The sequence below is a fragment of the Corella eumyota genome, chromosome 5, assembly GCF_963082875.1.
Source record: "Corella eumyota chromosome 5, kaCorEumy4.1, whole genome shotgun sequence".
Taxonomy (NCBI): domain Eukaryota; kingdom Metazoa; phylum Chordata; class Ascidiacea; order Phlebobranchia; family Corellidae; genus Corella; species Corella eumyota.
In genome coordinates, this window is record NC_137494.1 from 1,306,784 (window position 1) to 1,323,973 (window position 17,190).

A 17,190-nucleotide genomic window follows, 5' to 3' on the forward strand; every position below is an offset into this window, starting at 1 on the left:
GTGAATAATTGCTTATAAATACAACTAAATTTGGTTCCAAACTACTGATTATTTTTTAAAATACAAACATTCCTACATTTCTTAATTTATTTTATCATCGTGGAAAAGTTTAAAATAATCTAATCTAAGCTAATTTTTGTGTGAAAAATGCTAAAAATATTATTTTTTAATATTTTACTCCCTCTAACTATGTGCTGGCCTGCTTGCTTCAACATTTATTCGCAAATTCTTATCTAAAAGTTAAAATACGTCAACAGTCGTTTGTTTAACATTAAAACATATGTTAACAAATCTTAACTGACGCAAATATTAAGTACCTACATGATATTGTGCAAAACTCGATTACGAAATTTTTTTTTGATCTTGTGATTTGTTTCATATTAACTGCACTGGCTGTTTTATTAAATGACCACGGGTTGTACGAAGTCGTTAATATTTGCTAGATCGTTATATGACTTACTACTATCTACTTTGCCTTACGGCTTTGCGATAATTGCCCATCTTTTGTCGCAGTTTTACCAGTAAAACAGCGAAATTACTTTATAGTTAACTACGAATTTCTAGTGTCTTGATGCGCGGGTTGCATTTGCGATTGAGCGAAAAAACTACGGACTGAAAACGTCTGCCTTTTTCTAATTCGTGCGGTTTGTAAAAACTGATTTTATCTTTCTATCTCCAAAAAATAACCAAAATTTATATAATAATTGTTTTAATTTAACTGAATATTAATTTAACGTGTTAGTAATTTGTATATACCACAAACCCTAACTATTACAATATTACCTAATTTATGAAATTGGTAAACGTTACGCCTTTTTAATTAGGCCAATGCGGGTACACCTGTTTTAAGTTAAACTTATCAGTCAATACTTAATATCGAAACTGCTTGAAACGCCTATAGTGTGGTATGATTAATTGAAAGTAACGGTAAGTAAACTACCAGGTAACTGTAGTTAAAATAAAGTCATTATTTACAAATTATTAAATTAATTCAATTATATTTTAACTAAGATCAAAAGTAATTGTTTCTTATATGATATAAACGCTTACTACCAAAGGTTTAAACTCTAACTAAGTAGTGTTTTCAAAGCTGTATAGGAATGCCATCTAACACAGGCCTGACATTACAGCGACCCTATAACATACAACGTACGCAAGGGAGCAATAGAATTAACGTCACCGACCCTACACGTAAAGGATTTACTTTAAAAGGCCAAATATTTTGCTAGGGTTAACATATAACCCATCTCGACAAGGCTATCTATATTTTATCTCCATGTTTAATGTTCTTATGCAGCTTGTCCGGACTGGAAGAATATTTTATCGCTAAAATCTTGGTATTTACTAATCTATTACTTTGATTTGCGAGCTCAAGCTATGGAAGCATATAGATCACCTTAAACCTAAAACTAATACCACTTTTACGACGGGTCACTGTAGAGTTAACTTAAAGTTTTATTTAACCACTTTTTACGATTTATTTGGGACAAATATCTCCTGCAAAGCTCTTTAAATTTAATTTTCAAACCCGCATATTTCTACTTCCGAAAAACTAAATTCTTTTCAAATTCTTGTAATTTTCCGCATCCAAAAATATAGATGCGCTAATGCGACCCCTACTCCCTTACTTTATATATTATATTTCGCCTAAATTGTTGATTCGACATACTAAAAAATAATCCTTTTATGTTCACATGCTGCTTACGGTTGATATTCTGAAATAATCTTAGCATCTAACTAAGTACCAAGTTTAAATACTGTACAGACTTGAGTTCTTTTCTCTAGCTTATTTGTTTGGTTTGTTAGGCTCGGAAGCATTGAGCTATAAAATAAATAAACAAATACTCCTGAGACCTAAGCTTAAGATAAGAACTGCATTCCTTTGTCTATACTGTAAGTTATATCATTCTATATAAAAGCAGGTCTGTATATTGTTATTGTTTTAGGTTTTGCGTTATCTAGCCTGCTCTATTGTTCTTATTGTCTTGATGTTTAAATTGTCTGATAACAATTGAATTGTTACAATAACAAACAGAATGAACTTGTTAAGTGACAAGTTGCATTGTTGCTTCGGAATTGTTTCTTTGTTTTGTTGCAATTGAAAAAATAACAATTGATTTTATAGTTTTAAACACTTACAAATTTGAAATCTAAAAAACAAATATAAATTTTAAAAGTCTTATTTTTTTTGTCACCTATCTATATATAAAAAAACTTAAATATAGAAATAATAATATATTTAGAATAACGATTATTACAAAATAATATTTTGTTACCACAAAAAGGTTAAAAAAACAAATTTTGCCAATTTTATCAAAAAAGTCTAGAATTATAAATCATGATAATTAATTGTTTAATTATTAAAATGACCGGAAACGATTTGATGACATCACAATTACCATTGTGCATTGGAATACCAGAATACTTAGTTATTTAAATTCCAATTCGGGAATTATTTGATTCTAGTTAAAATTATCTATGACGTAATAATCAGTGTAGTGTGATAAAAATTAAACGAAAAGTGGCGACGAATAGTTAAAATATCACAGACAAATTGCATTTATATAATTATTACAAATACGTCATTCTAATATTTAACTATTTCTGGCATGCTAATAAGTGAATGATACAAGCATAATATTCGTATGAATGAATTCAAAACTATATTACGCATTCAGTATAAAATACCAAGTCTATATTAACACACTATTGTATTTTTTTTATTTTTATTTTTTGCACATTGATAAAAGTAAATAATAAATACGATATACAATTAATATTACAACAATGCGACGGGAAAAAATGACAAAATCAATTTTATGATTTAAAACATGTCAAAAGTATTAATGATTACATAAAGATTTTAAGTATGTTATGGCTTGGCCACCAAACCCACTAATCGTACTATGTAGCATAAAATCTGCGAAAAATTACTTCCAAAATTTTGGCGCGAAATTTTACGATTTTTAAGCCAAAATTTTTGAATTTTTATACAAAAAAAACGCAATCGATTATATTTTATCAAAATCAAGATATCTATAACTTTACGTTAGCGATAGTTCAATCATCTTAAACTATATTTACTTTCAACTATTATTATCTAAACCTACAACGAAATACAATAAAAAATTTCACCATATTCATTCTATACCAAACAATATAAAAAACTTTATTCATAGAAAGCCAATAGGTCTAAATTTCACCACAATGGCGTAGTCCATGAATTAAATAAGTCAATATTTTCTATATAACTTTTATTTCTATACAGGTGCAAACCTCATTTGCTAAATTGAAAACTTCACGGCGAAATAGAGCTGTATAAATTTTGACAGATGATTATTTACTTGGCGCATACAAACATTAAATACAATGGAATCAGGAATGTGAGAAAATGAATAAGATATCGTTGTCATAAGATAATTCGTTTATAGCGTATAAGAATTTAATAAATTCTAAAGTGATATTTTATATATTTGTGTATAGTTCGTTCCATTGCTTGTAACAATGTTATATGTACGTCATAATGTCAATTCTTACGTTAGACTTGTTTCAAGCCAGTTATATTCCTCGATCCTTTAACGGCGCAAAAACGTTAACAAATGGAATTAAAGTTATTGAATGCTGAACTTAAAAACTTTGACAAAATCGAGAATCAAATAATGACTGGAAAAATAATGCTACTTTAGCGCTGCCTTGCGGTTGTAACTGCAAAAATATTTTACAAGAAATTTTATTTGCATATATATAAAAATATATTTAAAAGTTTTTTTTTACTTCTTTAACAAAAATAGTTTGGATTTATTAGTTATTATATTAAATTTAAAAAAATTTAAGCAGTGTAGGTATTTACAATTTTACCGGTATTAAAGGCAATAATATTATTGTTTTTTAAAGTTATCTTTTTTTAATACACATAAATTATAAACATTAAGATTACGCCTTCCCACCGATAATTAACACCAATCAAACTACATTACGTTTAACAAATATGATTGTGTAAGATCACAGCGTACAAGGTATTAGAGCAATGTTGTTTAGTAGGGCGTTAATATCACTTAACATATCCCGAAATAACCCACCAAGAGCAGCTGTCAGAGGTATACCATATAACAGACTGAAATGTAACCGCTTGATTATAAGTGTTTTAAAATCAGAGAAAGTACGTCATAACTATAAAGTTAAAGCAGATTTGCGTCAGAAGATAAGAGCGTTTTTGCATTTACTTGATGAATTTCTAGCAAGGGCAATGGTAAAACTAAGTCTGTGGATTCTCGTAGCGTTCTGTCTATACGGTAACTATTAATACTGTTTCTTATTTAATATTAAGATAATCTAAATTAAATTGAACGGTTAATATTCATTAAGAGTAAATTGCTGTTTAATAAACGTTATTAAATAAAGAATACGCGTATTAAAGTTGAATTATAGCAAACCTATGCTAATACGAATCAAAGTTTAATCAAATTTAAATATGTGTTGAATATATTTTAGGCCTTGCATCGTTTGTAAATGGAGAACGAGGTCTTGAATTCCCGGTTGCCGACGATAAAGAAAGAATTATTAACCTTAGCCGAAAAAATTTTAACAAGTAAAACTTAAATCTGCTAAAAAAATTGCTGTTTGGATTGCAATTGACTTTGTAGTTATCGTTAATGTTGTTATCTAATTTTCAAGAATTATGCATGCCAAAGCTGGATTTATTATTATACATCGAACTTTAATTTTTTTATAAATGAAATTATATTGAAGTTTTAAAATTGTATTTTATTAATTAAAAAACCTATTAGAAATGATTAAGTTTTGTTATTTAAAATTTGTTCTAAGGTTTATACAAACCAAAAAAACAATTATTTAACATTTTACTGTGATGGAATTTATTTTTTAATTATATAAATATTTCACTTTGTTTTTAATTTTTTATTTTTACAGGTTTTTAAAGAAATTTGACATCTTAGTCGTATATTTTACTATCCCAGAATCTCATCAGAACACGTTTTATACCAAGCAATGGGATTTAATGAAGGATATGCTGGAGGTAAAACTTTTAAACATTTATTAAAATCATTATAATGTGTATAATTTGCTTTATTGAAAAGTTGACAGATAATGTAAAAGTTAAGTTTAAATTTAAATTTATTTTAAAGTACGACATTTAACAAAACTACACATTTGTTTTATTCATAATATTGCACAAAATTATATAAATTTGAAAGTTAAAAAACTGGGCATTTTTATATGTAAGGTTTAAATAATCTTTTTTTTACCTTTTTAGCTTGCTGCCCAAATTACAGAACGTGAAGGAGTTGGATTCGGAGTTGTCGACTTGGACAAAGATCGAAAACTGGCCGAAAAATTAGGTTAGATTTATATATATTTTTAGATAAATTTACTAAACTAATATGGCGAAAGTTGAGATTTTAAAACTGTTTTTTTTTTGTTATAGAAATTAACGAGGCTGGTGCAATCTATACTTACAAATCTGGACACCGAGTTCCATTCGATGGACAACGCTCAGCTGATGTTTTAGTTGAATTTATTTTAGAGGTACATACAGTTTACTGTTATATAATGTTAGAAAAAGTAGTAAATGGTTCATCTAAAAACAAAATAATTTACAACGTGTCATTATTGACTGCTGTAAGATATAGTTTTTGCATTTTAATTTATAAAAATAAAATCGTAGGCTACTAGATTATATATGATTCGTTTCTAATATTAAACCCTTGTACCAAAGGTATTTATTTTTATTAAACCCATATACTTAATTTCTTTACTAATGTAAAACTTTTACGTTGCAGTTGGATGAGTTCCCGGTTGAAGAAATTAACTCCAAAATTGAGTTACAAGGATTTAAAAGAAACGAATTTCCTAAAGTTATCGCTTATTTTGAGAGCAGCGGATCGGCAGGTAAGTTAATTCTATAATGATACGTTTATATGTTTTATATGACTTAGCTTGCTTATAGACATATTTATAAAAAAAATATATTTTATTTTTAGCTTATGACGATTTTGTTGATGCTGCCCTTGATTTTCAACCAATGGTTTCATTCTACGTAGTGTTTCAAAAATTGGTAAAAAAGTGTTTTATATTTTATAAAAAAAAGTATAAAATATATTTAATATTAATACTTTTAATATAGAACCTATTAATTTTTTTGTTAAATATTATTAAACGCATAACTAATGCTATTGCCTTTGACATTTTGTAAATTGACAAGACCAAAGCAAAAAACTTGTAAATTTCGTTTTATTTTAGCTTGCAAAACAGTTAGGTTTACATGAGGTTAATCAGGTTGATTTTTATGAACCTTACATGAGAAAACCTTCGACTATCCCTGGAACAAAACCTTTGAAAAACGAAGATATTGAAGAATTTGTTAAGTTGCACAGAAGAGCAACTTTAAGGAAATTAAGACCAATGGACATGTACCGAGTCTGGGTAGGTTAAATAAGTAAATCATCTAAATTTAGGCCTTTGATTACTTTAAATCCCATTACTTAAGGATTGGTTGGGAACTACATTTAAAGATAGGGTTTCGGTCTAAATCCCAAAACCTTCAACCTTTATCCCTCCTTATCTCATACTATACCATTTCTATTATCTGTCTACTATGCCACCCCCTACTCTTTGTCTACATCCCATTTTGTTATTCAAACATCTTTAAAATAACTTTTCCAGGAGGATGACATCAACAACATCCACGTTGTCGCATTTGCTGATGAATCTGATCCAGAAGGATTCGAGTTTCTTCAAATCTTAAAAGAAATCGCCCAAGCCAGAACTGATGATACTAACTTGTCCATTGTGTGGATCGACCCTGATGATTTTACTTTGGTAAGTTTTTTTTTTGTTTTAAAAATATTTTTTGTATTTTTTGTATTTTTTTGTGTTAAATTTTTTTTTAGTATTTTTTTTGTTTTATTTTTTTTGTATTGAAAAGTATAGTAAGTTACCGTTCATGCGTTTAAAGAAAAATGATGGCCTGTCATAAAACATAAACAAAGTATTGCGTAAAAGTAAAGTTTGTTTCATGAATTAATTTATCTTTTATTTAATTATTTTTTTAGCTTCACGACAACTGGGAGCGAACGTTTGGAATTGATTTAAGTATACCACAAATTGGAGTTGTCAATGTTTCAGATGTAAGTGCTATCATATACATATTAGTCACAAGGTTACATTTTCGGGTACAAGTTGTGTACAAATCTGTACTAAAATTACTTAACCTAGCCTGAAATTCATCAAGTCTTTTATAACTGATGGAACATTCAATACTGTACATTTTAAAACAAATACATAAATTATTTAATATTTCTATTTCTTTCAGGCTGACAGTGTTTGGATGGAGCGTAAAAAATCTCGACTTCCAACAGTCAGCGAACTCGAGAAATGGGTTGGTGACGTCATGTCCGGTAAGATCAACACAGAAGACGACGATGACGATTACAATCTTGATGATGACGAAGATGATGATGATGAGGATAAATCTAATGACGTAAGTGATGACGTAGACGACGATGACGACGACGACGATGATGATGATGATGATAATGTTGAGGAAAATGAAAACGCACAAAAACAATTAAGAAAAAAGAAAGAATTATAAAATTTAAATTTTATTTTCTTAAAAAGAAACTTTTAAAAAAGTTTTTATCGCTTTGTTTGGCTTTTGCTTTAATTACTTTGCTATGTTTGGCCCATTTGTTTTGAGGATAATTTATTTCAATGAACTGTAAAATATTTATTTATTTGTAAAAATAAATGTATCAACTATTTTTTAAATAAAAAAAACAAAAAAATTATTTAGAGTTTTTTTTGGTTGTTTAAAGCAATTTAGTTTTATTTATTAAACTTTATTAAAATATTATTTTGTTTGCGGTTACCACGAAATTAGTCATGTGATGAGCTCATGACCAAAAATCAACGGTTCGGTGATTTTTAATAAAATAAAAAATTAACTGTTGAAAAGTTAATGAAAAAAGTTGAAAACAAATTCTTTTAATTTATTTTGTTATACAATCTGTATTATAGAACTATATTTGTTTATTATAGTTAGCAAAATACCACAAACTCTGCCAAATTTAATGTTGCTTAGAAAAAAATATGAATTTAATTTGAAGTTTTTTCAGAATTCGGCAGTTTTGTTTTTTGACTCTTTTTGCTTAAACAAACCAACAGAAGGTCAGACGGAATCAGTAAATAGCTTAAATCTAAATATATAAAGTACTTTCTTGCTGTAAATATTATATTAAAGCTTTGTAAAACAAATAGACAGATTGACGTTACAAAATTGCGCAATTTTAAAGTTAAAATAAAATAGATTTTTTGAAGAAAATGTGTTTATGTTGGAATTTATTTATACTTTTAATTTATTTTAAATATTATATTTTACTTTTATTAAAGTTTAGATAAATTGTTTTTTAATCAAATAATAAATATGAAGACCGAAGCAAAGTTGCCGAAGATTCGAGATAATGAAAAGGAAAGTTTGTTGGGGACTGTGTTTGGTGTCTCAGGACCTGGTGAGTTACTTACTTGCAGTCTAAAATGATCAATGGTTACTTGTATAACCCTGTTCTACTTTTTGTTTCAACTTTATTTTACACAACTGAAAAAATTGACAAAATCAATTTTTAATCATGAAATTGATTCTTTTTATGTTTTTCCATAGCTCTATTTAACTTTTATTGATACGCTAAAAACCTAAATAAAAAAAAGCTTTTAAAATGCAAAATCACCCAATTTATACCATTTTTTGTTGTTAACAGTGGTCACAGCTGAGCATATGTCGGGGTCGGCTATGTACGAGCTTGTAAGAGTCGGGCATTCTGAACTTGTTGGTGAAATTATCAGATTGGACGGTGACCGAGCAACTATTCAAGTCTACGAGGAAACTTGTAAGTTTTTAAGATCAAAAAACACTTTTTTTACAGACTTTTTCTATTATAATAGTAATTCTTGCTTTTTATTTTTATTAAATGCGTTTTATTATAGTTTTGCATTGCTTTCACTGCTTTTTTATGTCAGCATTGCATAAAATTTAACCTTTTTATTTAGTATTATTTATGTCATAGCGGAAACTTTAACAACTTGCATTTGAACTAATTTTTTGACTTAATTTATTAACTGTAATCTATAAAACTTTTAGCTGGAGTTACGGTCGGTGATCCAGTGTTGAGAACGGGCAAACCTCTTTCCGTTGAACTTGGACCTGGAATCTTGAGTAAGTTTGGTTGTAGATTTAAAAAAGTAAAGCCATTTTCAATATTAATTTCATAATACAAAATAAAAAAGTTTTTATATATAATTATATAATTCTCCTATAATGTTGTCTGCAAATTTGTTAAAATCTGATGAAAAATTTATATATACGAAACTAACTTACAACCTTGTAGACAACATTTATGATGGAATCCAGCGTCCACTCCAGGATATTCAACAACTCACAAAATCGATTTATATTCCTCGTGGAATCAACACTTTTGCTCTTAGTAGAGTATCACAGTGGGAGTTCGAACCTGTCAAAACTTTTAAGGTAAAAGTTTTTAATGTTTGGCAATGTTTAAAACTGAATTTTGTATTGCTTTTTTTGTAATCTACTATGTATCACAATTTAACTTTTAAGTTGTTAAAAATTAATGACCGTTTATTAAAAGTTTATTAACTTTAATGATTAAGAAAGTTCTTCTTATCAATATTTAAATGTTTTAATTCTATTATTATATAGGCTATTATAATAGACCAGTGCCAATAATCTTTAATTTACAACTATAAAGTTATATAACAATGAAGCTTTAATATATTGCTTTATATAATAAGTGTTACAAATAGAACATCAAATTAAATCTCTGTATCTTTAGGTTGGCAGTCACATAACTGGAGGAGATGTTTATGCCACCATTGAGGAAAATACTCTGATCCAACATAGACTAATGCTGCCACCTAGAGCTCATGGTAGGATTACTTACATTGCTGAACCTGGAAGTTATAACATTGATGTAAGTTTGTTTGTACCCACAATGATCTTGTATTTGAAAATATTTTTGTCACATTGTTTAAAAATGCCGAAGTGCTATAACCTAACAAATTCAGTTGGGTTGACAAACAAAATTGCAAACATATGTTGTTTGAAAAGGAATCCCTAAGATTACTATGGTGCTTTACTTTTTGCTTATTTTAAGTATAATGAAAGAATATATACCCACTATGTAAAAATGACCCAGGTTTTGGCATAGTAAAGCATATTCTCTCAAAAAAGTTCAGAGACACATGCATGAAAAAAAAAATTTACTTTTTAACTAAACTAAATATTGAATTTATATGCCAGGATGTAGTATTGGAAGTCGACTTTGACGGAACACCAAAGAAGTACACCATGTTGCAAGTTTGGCCCGTGCGTCAACCTCGACCTTGTGTTGAGAAACTTCCGGCAAATTATCCTCTTCTGACAGGACAGAGAGTTCTCGATGCTTTGTTTCCGTGAGTATTCTTTACTTGTTTTATTATTCTAACTCAAAATTTCTTTTTTTATTGAAACATTCGTGTTGATTTTTTATGTGTGTTAGTTTTTTTGAATGTTTTTGTAAAATAAATTTTATTAACTAGTCAATAGCCCGCCTACAGTTGGGATTTTAATTGTTGTAATATGGCTGCATCTCTCAACTAGTATTTGACTGCAATAATCACCTACACACCATAAACGGCAGTTTTATTTATTTTGTAGTCTTATAAATTATACATACACAAAAATATCGACCACTAAACTCTTTCATATAAATATATTTGTGTTATGGTAAAACTCAAAAACTGTGATCTGTTGATGTCAGCACTCTATCATTAATTATATCTAGAAAATCAACTATACAAAAAGTAATACTGTTTTATTAACAGAGCTGTTCAAGGAGGAACCACTGCCATCCCTGGAGCTTTCGGATGCGGTAAAACTGTCATCTCTCAATCCTTGTCCAAGTTCTCCAACAGTGAAGTCATTGTGTATGTTGGATGCGGGGAGAGAGGAAATGAGATGTCTGAAGTACTCAGGGATTTCCCAGAGGTAGGAAAAGACTTTAATATTATTAACTTAGAGTAAAACTACTTAATCTTGTAGTTTTTTTTATCGATTTATGGCATTTTGTTCCCTTTAAAATATGCACAATGTTTTTCTTAGTATTTTTTAAACCAGCTTGACAGACTTTTTTAAAAGTGTAGTTAGTTGTTTTATTTAAAATTTCAGGCAATAAGGCAAAGGCACTCCTACGTTCTTACCTTTTTTTATTGTGACAAAGTAAATAATGATTTTAATTTTTGCATTACTAGTTGGAAGTCGAGTTGAATGGCCGAACTGAATCAATTATGAAGCGAACAACATTGGTGGCTAATACCTCTAACATGCCTGTAGCTGCTAGGGAGGCCTCCATTTATACTGGTATGCTGTGTTCTGTGTAGCTACTTTTAATATTATTATGCTATTGATTTATTAGGCATCTTTATTTTTACTGTTTCATCAATTTTTTTTTAATTTTTTGAAGCTATTCTGTAGACAAATCTATTCATTGGGCCTTATTAATTCATTTTTTTTATTCATTTTATTTATCTTGTGTTTTTGGAAGTAGTGACAGCCATTATATTTTATAAATAAAGTTGAAAACACTATATTGTTTAGGTATTACTTTATCTGAATACTTCAGAGATATGGGTTACAATGTTTCTATGATGGCTGACTCCACCTCAAGGTATTAACATTTTAATTTAATTTATTTAAATACAAACTAGATTTATAGTTGTCTCAAAATATTAATTAACGTAACATGTTAATACTTGTGTTTCTAAGCAAATGTATTTTTTATAGATGGGCTGAAGCTCTCCGTGAGATTTCTGGTCGTTTGGCCGAGATGCCAGCTGATTCTGGTTACCCTGCTTATTTGGGAGCTCGACTTGCCTCCTTCTATGAGAGAGCAGGAAGAGTGACCTGTTTGGGAAGTCCCATGAGGGAGGGTAGTGTCTCATTGGTCGGAGCGTAAGTTGTAACTGTAATGTTAAAATTGTAAAAGTTGTAACATTTTTTAGTAATATTTTTTTTGAAATTTTTTTTAACACTTTATTATATCGTCAGTGTATCACCACCCGGTGGTGACTTTTCTGACCCCGTTACCTCGGCAACACTTGGTATCGTCCAAGTGTTTTGGGGTTTGGACAAAAAATTGGCACAACGTAAACATTTCCCTTCCGTTAATTGGCTGATTAGTTATTCCAACTACATGAGGTAAGATATTTATTATTTTTACTTTATAGAAGATTTTCAATTACTTTGGAATCTTTAGTTAATATTAAAGTTGTTAACTTTCAGATCTTTGGACGACTTTTATGACAAAAACTTCCCAGATTTCGTCCCTCTTCGAGTTAAAGTGAAGGAGATTCTGCAAGAGGAGGAAGAATTGTCTGAAATTGTCCAACTTGTTGGAAAGGTTGGTTTTTCAATGTCAAACTGACTTCATTATACAGTTGCTTTCGTTACTTATTAATTTTTTTGAATTTTTAAACAGAGCTCTCTTGCTGAGACCGACAAAATTACATTAGAAGTAGCAAAGATTATTAAGGACGATTTTTTGCAACAGAATGGATTCTCTACTTATGACAGGTAAAGTTGTTTGCAAAAGTTTTACGCTTAATATAAATTGACTTTTTAAGTTGTCAAATCTTATTTAAAGTTTAAATATATATTTTTTTATTTGAACTTAGCCCTAAATAGAGTATTTATTATTCTGTTTTGTATTTTTTTGTAATTGTTTCTTTATTTTTTTCTAAGTAAAAATAGTAACTATAACACAATTTTACACAGAATTTTGCAACTAATCTTCTTCCAATTTTTTAGATATTGTCCCTTCTACAAGACAGTCGGTATGATTCGAAACATGATCGCATTCCACGATATGGCAAAGACTGCGGTTGAGACTACTGCTCAGTCCGACAACAAGATCACATGGGCGGTCATTCGTGAGAACTTAAACGACCTTATGTACAAATTAAGTTCTATGAAATTCAAGGACCCCATCAAGGATGGTGAAGTTAATATTAAGAAAGACTTTGAAAAGCTTCATGATGAGATGCAAGCTGCTTTCCGTGCCCTTGAAGAATAAAAGTTCAACTTTCTAGGTAGTAGTTATACACTTCGTGTAAATATACATTTAAGATTATTGACTTATACTAACTTTACATTTGTTTTGGCAGATTTTTGAAGAACATCTTTTTTAAATATTGTCACAATGCGTTTTGTTCAAAACGCTTTCTGTTAATTATCGTGCAATATATATTTCTATAAATTTTCCATTTCAACGATGAAGAAACGATCATTATGCACAAAGACAACATTTTGTCAAAACTTTTCTGTCTGTTTTTTGATGTCGTTATCTGTCTACGTTCTGGTACATCGTGATGACGTTTTAAATGACGTCATGACGATATTGTGATCTGTTTTGACGTCACAGATCACGTGATGAAAATATATTGGTTTATTGAATATTGTATTTCCGATCTATTATTATATTTATTTTGCTCGTGGAAATAAAGAAAAAAATATAAAATTTTAAAGACAACGCTCTTGTGCAACCTGTAGAAGTACTTAACTTGAACGTAAGTTTGACGGGTTCTTGTTTCTGTTGTTTATTAGTTTGTTTAGACCTAATAGGTTCATTGGTTTTGGCGTATTTGTTTCAGACGTGCAACTTTTATGCCAGGCTCATATTTCTTTTGTTCGACGGTTTTGAAATTACTTCTTTTAATTTAAAGAAAAGTTTATATTGCGTTAAAATAGTATATACACTAAAAGCACTGTTTGTAGTTATTTATACATGTTAAAAAGAAAACCTGTTTTTCTGGTTTGTAGTTAAAGTCCAAATTCTCGCATTGTAGTTAAAGTCAAAATTCTCGCATTGTAGTTAAAGTCCAAATTTTCGCATTGTAGTTAAAGTCCAAATTCTCGCATTGTAGTTAAAGTCCAAATTTTCGCATTATTGGTTTAATCAACTTGGCTCCGAGTTTAAGCCAAGATGCTGGCGTCTTTTTCACCAACTTGTAGCCTCCATACGTTAACAATATACCTATAATACACATTGAAACCTTGACTTCCCTTCCTATTCTTACAAACAAAGGATGCAGTTGCATATTTTGAACAACAGCACCTCCAACATTATCATGAGGAAATGGATCTGTTGGAACTTCAACTTCTAGGAACTTACAAAGTGGTTCCCAGCCTTGTTTAACGTTGAACACCAACAATTTGTCTTTTGGGGCGTTCTGAGTGTAAATGTCTATTTATTGTGTTTATTTAAATGTTAATTAAGAAGCTTTATATATTTAACCAAAAATGCTTTTACGTTTTGTATACCCCCTTTTAACCCTATGTTAAGTGGTACTGTTAAAACATACCTGTAGGGCATTTCCATTATGTCTTCGATAGCTTATTTTCATTAACATTTCGTTACTTTTGAATGGCAAAAACATACTTTGGTTAATGCTATAACCCAACATTAATGGAACTAAAAGAAAAATTGTGTTATTGTATTAATACAAGTAGCAGCAACAGATTCTTCTGTAAAAAATCTTAGGTGTTAATATTATGTATTGAAATTATAAAAGTGAAAAACAATGTATACACTTACAAAAATTATCGTGATGTTTTTTAAACCTCCAATTTGAAGGGGAAAGATTTAAAAATTTTAGGTTTGGGTCAGCATTATGCATGTCAAACTGAGATTTAATACTTTTATACCAATCTTCTTCTGAATCGCGTACTGTAAGCACAATCTATAAACAACAGATGTTGTTAACAACAGAATAACATTTACAACATCTAGTTATTAACATGTCGTGTTTAAAACTATAGAAACCTTGGCATCAGGAAAAGCTTTATGTATTTAATCTCAGAATAAGCAAGCTGGTACATCTGTTACAGCATCAACATTTTCGTACATTCTTTTAAAGTCTTCTGTTGTGCTTTCACCTTTAAATATTTTTAACCAATCATCGCCATGCTCGGTATAATGTTCCATGTAATCATAAACATTGTAACCTAATTGGTTTAAAGCTGCCACCACGGATTTTGTACCAGTTTTCGAGTAACCAGCTACAATTACTTTCATTTTACTTAGTCATGAAAATATACCTAAATTTATATTAACACGTTAATTTAAATTGACACTTAAAACAATATCTTTGTAGCGACCTATATTTTTTGCCATCAACTCATTTATATTTCTGCACGAAAAATAAAATCTAATTTTAACTTTGGTTTAGAGATTGTTTGATATATTCTTTGAGCTAACTAAAACTTCAAAAGCAAGTTAATTTGCACGTTTACAGGAATGTCCTTAAGGTTATGCTTCATTTAAGCCAAACTATTTCATATATTTTAGTTACGTAATTCTTTCTCTCTCAAACGAGAACACCTTGAGGATTTATTTACATATAAGCACACATTTTAGGTAAAGTTTTAATATAAATACGAGACACATTTACTCAAGCTTGCAATAACTTTGTAGGTACGTTTTTTGATATAAAATTCAGTTTAAATTTAACACTTGTTAAGTAAGTTTGCAACAAAAATATTTTTTTGAGGATTAAGTTGTACTACTATATTACAAAATTAAAGTACTAATAGGTCAATAATAATTGTTTAAAAATAATATCGCGCCATTTTCTGATTTTTAGTTATAGTCCAAAACGTTGCTTTATTGGTTCGAATATCTTGACTACAAATTCAAACCAAGATGCTGGCGTCCTTTTAATCAACTTGTAACTTCCATATGTTAACAGTAGACCCATAAGACACACTGAAATCTTGACTTCCCTTCTCATTCTTTCAAACACTGGGTGCTGTTGCATATTTTTAACAAATACTCCACCAACATTATTATGAGGAAATGAATTTGTTGGAATTTCGACTTCTAGAAACTCACAAAGTGGTTCCCAGCCTTGTTTAACGTTGAATACCAACAACTTGTCCTTTGGAGCGTTCTGTATGTAAAGCCTAACTTAATGTATGCATTTTTTGGTTTGTTAATAAAGTAGCTTTAATAAGTTTAACCAACACCCGATACCACGTTTTGTTTATAATGTTAAACTTTATGTTTGTAAAGTTAGTTTAAATATACCTGCATAACATCTGCATTATGTTTTCGATAGTTCATCTTCATTAACATATCGTTAAGTTTGTAAGGCGCGAAGAAACTTGGATTAATGTTGTATCCAAACATTAGTGAAACTAAAATGTAATACATTAATACAAACAACAATATTAAATTCCTTCTGTTTAGTGTCATCAATCAAAATGTAGAAAAAAGCATGATTACACTTACAAAAATTATCGTTGTGTCTTTTAAACATCCAATGCATTGGGGAAAGGTTCAAAATTTTGAAGTTTATGTCGGCACCAGACCTTTCTATTTGTGCTTTAAAACTTTTACACCAAACTTCTTTGGAATCGCGTAGTGTAAGCACAATCTATAACCATATGTTATAAATAGCAAAATACCAATTGCTTTATAATTTTTTTTATATAATTTATAACATTGTGTTATTAAAATGCTGTGTTTAAAAATTGTAATCACCTTCGCATCAGGAAAAGCTTCATGTATTTCTTGCCAGTATAAACAAGCTGGTAGGTCTGTTACAGCATCAACATCTTTGTACATTCTTTGAAAGTCTTCTACGGTGGCTCCATTTTCAAATATTTTCAACCAATTATCGCCATGTTCAGTAAAATGTTCCATGTAATCATAAACCTTGTAGTCTAGCTGTTTTAAAGCGGCACAGACTGATTTTGTGCCAGTTTTTGATAAACCAGCTATAATCACTTTCATTTTGCTAAGTTTTCTTTATTAAAATATACCAACATATATAACAACAGGTAATTTATAATAAAATATGTCTAAAATGCTATTTTAAGTAAAAACCGCGACAGCAGGCCAATGTAACCACAAATATATTTAAAGCAACGCCCTATAACCACAAATATATTTAAATCAACGCCCTAGAGCTAATAGTGCATTAAAGCCATGCCCTTTTTCTATATTTCTGTTTCGGGACTCGTTTTCTCTCAAATTTATACCAAAAAATTTAAACAACCGATTGCTAAAATCAAAAAAAAATAAATGTTGAAAAAACTTTGTAAATATATTTACAAGCACATAT

At 29.3% G+C, this 17,190-nt stretch overlaps 4 protein-coding genes across 4 annotated transcripts; 2 read left to right on the top strand and 2 right to left on the bottom strand.

The window, feature by feature from the left end:
- The first annotated feature begins 4,157 nt into the window (after positions 1–4,157).
- On the top strand, positions 4,158–7,805 carry LOC145751834 (calsequestrin-2-like). The gene is made up of 11 exons (XM_082567953.1): positions 4,158–4,292; positions 4,492–4,588; positions 4,930–5,035; positions 5,273–5,357; positions 5,444–5,544; positions 5,799–5,907; positions 6,000–6,073; positions 6,259–6,441; positions 6,682–6,837; positions 7,071–7,145; positions 7,331–7,805. Exons 1-11 carry the CDS (start codon positions 4,247–4,249, stop codon positions 7,607–7,609), a joined length of 1,311 nt encoding a protein of 436 aa, XP_082424079.1. The 5' UTR covers positions 4,158–4,246; the 3' UTR covers positions 7,610–7,805.
- A 604-nt stretch (positions 7,806–8,409) lies between these two features.
- LOC145752339 (V-type proton ATPase catalytic subunit A-like) lies at positions 8,410–13,591 on the top strand. The gene is made up of 15 exons (XM_082568609.1): positions 8,410–8,525; positions 8,772–8,900; positions 9,152–9,226; positions 9,399–9,538; positions 9,864–10,001; positions 10,331–10,482; positions 10,894–11,056; positions 11,320–11,428; positions 11,666–11,735; positions 11,852–12,019; positions 12,116–12,265; positions 12,350–12,467; positions 12,546–12,640; positions 12,875–13,155; positions 13,231–13,591. Exons 1-14 carry the CDS (start codon positions 8,441–8,443, stop codon positions 13,137–13,139), a joined length of 1,857 nt encoding a protein of 618 aa, XP_082424735.1. The 5' UTR covers positions 8,410–8,440; the 3' UTR covers positions 13,140–13,155; positions 13,231–13,591.
- Positions 13,592–13,989: 398 nt separating this feature from the next.
- On the bottom strand, positions 13,990–15,140 carry LOC145752498 (uncharacterized). The gene is given in 4 exon segments (XM_082568798.1): positions 13,990–14,295; positions 14,428–14,537; positions 14,661–14,805; positions 14,889–15,140. Coding segments are annotated over 4 exon segments (813 nt in total).
- A 568-nt stretch (positions 15,141–15,708) lies between these two features.
- On the bottom strand, positions 15,709–16,859 carry LOC145752499 (uncharacterized). The gene is made up of 4 exons (XM_082568799.1): positions 16,608–16,859; positions 16,356–16,500; positions 16,152–16,261; positions 15,709–16,014 (listed from the first exon to the last, which is right to left on the bottom strand). The coding sequence occupies exons 1-4, from the start codon at positions 16,857–16,859 to the stop codon at positions 15,709–15,711; spliced, it is 813 nt and encodes a 270-aa protein (XP_082424925.1).
- Positions 16,860–17,190: the final 331 nt, after the last annotated feature.